The sequence below is a fragment of the Lactuca virosa genome, chromosome 3 (assembly GCF_052849685.1).
Source record: "Lactuca virosa cultivar CGN04683 chromosome 3, Lactuca_virosa_CGN04683_v6, whole genome shotgun sequence".
Classification (NCBI taxonomy): Eukaryota; Viridiplantae; Streptophyta; class Magnoliopsida; order Asterales; family Asteraceae; genus Lactuca; species Lactuca virosa.
The window spans coordinates 300,724,022-300,727,619 of NC_136428.1; the positions used below are offsets into that span (position 1 = coordinate 300,724,022).

At 34.3% G+C, this 3,598-nt stretch overlaps 1 protein-coding gene across 1 annotated transcript; it reads left to right on the plus strand.

The window, feature by feature from the left end:
• The first annotated feature begins 512 nt into the window (after positions 1-512).
• On the plus strand, positions 513-3,598 carry LOC145167298 (uncharacterized). Its single transcript, XM_079086452.1, has 5 exons — positions 513-679; positions 1,532-2,415; positions 2,496-2,618; positions 3,137-3,286; positions 3,388-3,598. The coding sequence occupies exons 2-5, from the start codon at positions 1,636-1,638 to the stop codon at positions 3,520-3,522; spliced, it is 1,188 nt and encodes a 395-aa protein (XP_078942578.1). The 5' UTR covers positions 513-679; positions 1,532-1,635; the 3' UTR covers positions 3,523-3,598.

The following is a 3,598-nucleotide window of genomic DNA, read 5'->3' on the forward strand; positions in this document are numbered from 1 at the left end:
AAGAAGCGTGTAGTTGTCTCTACATTGATGTACAAATGGCTGCAAAGACTTGGAAATGTATAGTGAAAATATATTGTTTCTACTAAGTGAGTGTTTTTTAACCGTACCAAGAAGACTTGGAAAATCCAAAACAACGAATGTCCAGAAGACAATGTTGGTTGTTTTGGCATCAACGCTATGGTTACGTCTTTTGATTATGAGATTGGGGAGATTATATATATTTAATCAAATGCAAAATATCAAATTCAACAAGTTTTATATAAAAAACAAATTAGATATCCGGATAAATATTTGCTCTAACAGCCATAAACCTATATGACAAAATGTGAAGGTAACCTAATTCCACTTATCTTTTTCTTTTTAACCATGTGCGACCTTTTCATAACACAAAATAAAAATAGGAGGGCACGATCCGCTGTACCGCTCTAGTCCATTATAACCCGATCCAGGACCGCGGAGAAACCCAAACCCTTTTTACCAAAGTATCCAAACCCAGCGAACCGGTATTTTTGTGTGCAGAAGTATTTCTTTTGCCCCAAGAGGTTGGAAAGTCTAGTTTCGAAATTCCACGCCCCTTTTGAGTTTCTTCGTTTTCCTTCGTTTTTCCACGACCATTTCTCAAAGAATTTAGGTTCTAGCGCGATCGATTCTACAAGTGCATAAACGAATTCGTCTCCAGGTAAATATTACAATCGATGCTCAGTTTTAGTTTTTTTTATAAGTTGTTACGCATGATTTAGGTCGCCAATTTAGGGTTTTGCGCTTATACCAGTTGGATTTTCGTGGAATTCATGGTTTTTATTCTGGGTTTTTGAAATCCTGTTAGTTTTGCATGTTTGTTTAATGATCGCTGCTCTAATAGAAATGAACAGTAGTGTTCATGGGCGTTGTAGTTATCTAGACGTAGGCTAGTTTAAATTGGGGTTCAGTCAAGTTTACTGACGTTATCAAGTGTAATTGAATGGGGGTGATTATTAAGATGTGTACAATTATTAGAAGCTATGCTTAACAAAATTTTGTAATCACTTAGTAATCTGAAGATAAAGTAAAAGTAAAATGTAAGTGGATTAATTTGAAGTACGTCTAGCCTCCATAAAAATGTTATTTGTTTGCTTGTAGAATCTTTAGGGTTATAATCCATTGTATGTACCAAAATAGGTCTTGATTATGTCATGAAAGTAGTTGGCAAAACCTTTAGATGTCACGTAGCTTTATGATTTTTTCAAATACAAGAAATAGCAACGTACATCCCTTGATTTGTTTTATAGCATCTTACTTATTTATTCCTATTACAGCATCGTACTCTGGATATATACCCAGTTATAGGCTAGCAATGCCATTCAAATAAATGCACATAAATTTCCACTACTATAATTGGGTGGATATTTGAAAATATAAAATGTGATAATAAGATAAAAGTTGAAAACTATATAATTCTACAATAGTAGGATGACAAAAAATGGTTTCTTGTGTTTATCTGGTCTAAATATGTATTATTTTGTCCTTTAAGTGTGCATGTTCTGATTTGCAGTGACAAATGCAAGAAACGACTGATTTACAGTCAAGCCAAGTGAAGAAAATTCTTTATTCTGTTTCCATAGACGCGGATAGGGATAGCTAAAGAAAATAGATGAGATGAAGGCCTTAAGAAGATGCAGTAATAATTTGGAGGCTGATAATGTAGTTTTGATAGACGTAGATACTTATAGTTTCAATAATGTAATCGACATTGATCTAATTGAGAATCTTGCAAAGAAACGAGGAGGTTCAGGTAGATTGACAAACGAAAAGAATCGCCCTTCAAGGACATATATCTACATAGATGAAGATGATGAAGATGAAATCCCGAGTGAAACAAACTTTGAAAATGTTGCTTCATCCAGCAGCAGGAGATATGATCGCAGTGATGAAGAAAATATCTCTCCATTGAAGTTATCAAAAGGGAAAAGAACTTATAGTTTAAGCACACAGTCTGATGATGATGATGATGATGATGATGAACATATTGATTGTGAATTGATGGAGGATTCTTCTGGGAAACTAAGGGAGGAGTGGGAAAGAGCTTTTATGAAGAGAAAAGGTGATGATTATGGCAATGTAAACAAAGAAAAAGAAAAACATGGTGAAGATTGGAGTGTTGAAGGAAAATGTGGTGTTGGGAATGAGGATGGAATTCCATGTGGTATGGTTGATGTTGAGTGTGGTCCAGGTGGCAAGACAAACCAAGATCAGTTTGATGAGATAGCCTGTGGTTGTGCTTGTAGTAGTAATGATAATGAGGAGGAGAGTCAGAGTGATGATGTCAGCGTTGACAACTCTATTATTGATCAACGTGAAAAGCTTAAACAGACTGAGGAATACAAGCGGGCATTAGAGCAAGAATTGTCCGCCAGGCAAATAGCCTTAAAGATCCAGGTACCTTGCTTTTGTTTGTTTTTACTCTTAACAGATTAACATCAACACATCATCTGTTTGTTTGTTTGTTTGTTTCACAGGCAGAAGAAGCTCAGCAGTTGCGTCGTCTGCAAAAAAGAAGAAAAGCGGAAACCTTGCGTTTATTAGACATGGAGAGAAGACAAAAGCAACGTGTCGAAGAAATCCGTCAAACTCAAAAAAAGGTTCAAACCATCATACTTTCAACTATTTACATTCATTGCCCCTTGTCTTTGCAATTGCATCTTTTACTCAGACAAGATTTCCACAATCAACCTCATGTATAATTTTTTTTTTTTTTTTTGCTTTGCCATATCACATTTCCACCAATTTAAAAAAAAAAAAAAAATCCAATCATTGACCATTTAAAAGTTTTTTCTTTTTCTTTTCAAAATTAACTATCTATCCACCTCTTTGTGATATGTTTTAAAAAGTTCCCTCATAGAATTTGTTGTTTTTGAAAGCAAGTGTAATATTTTAAAAAGAGAGCACATAACAATGACATTAAATAAAATAAGTATCTTTACAAAGCTCGAATAGTCTTAACAATTGCATTAAATTAATCAGTTATTTATATGGGTTGAATATAATTAGGGAAGTAAAATGAAATATTATTGAATGAAGGGGGCTTTTTGTATCAAAATAAAGAACTCAAAAAAAAAAAAAAAAAAGATTTAGTAAAATCTAAGTGATTGTTTGGCAGGATGAGGAAAATATGAATTTGAAAGAACGATACCGTACGGAAGTTAGAGAGGAGCTCCAGAAGCTGGAAATCATGTGTCCTGATATGGCTTCATTATTGCGTGGTTTAGGCATCCAAGTTGGTGAAGGTCCTTGCCCATTATCTAATGAGGTATGTTTTATTTCAATTTCAAGGCCATTTAATTTAAGTCTCTCTTTTGCACACAAGAGATCAAATTTCTATTTCTATTTCTATTTCTATTTCTATTTCAGGTGCGTGCAGCTTATAAGAGGGCATTACTGAGCTTTCACCCAGATAGAGCCTCCGGATCTGACATGAGGCAGCAGGTCGAGGCTGAAGAAAAGTTTAAACTTATATCTCGCATGAAGGAGAAATTTTCCCTATAAAAAGTCTGTAAAGCTTTACAAACATTTATTTACTGTTACTCTTTTCGTTAAATATCAAAACTCTCTTTGGTTTTTA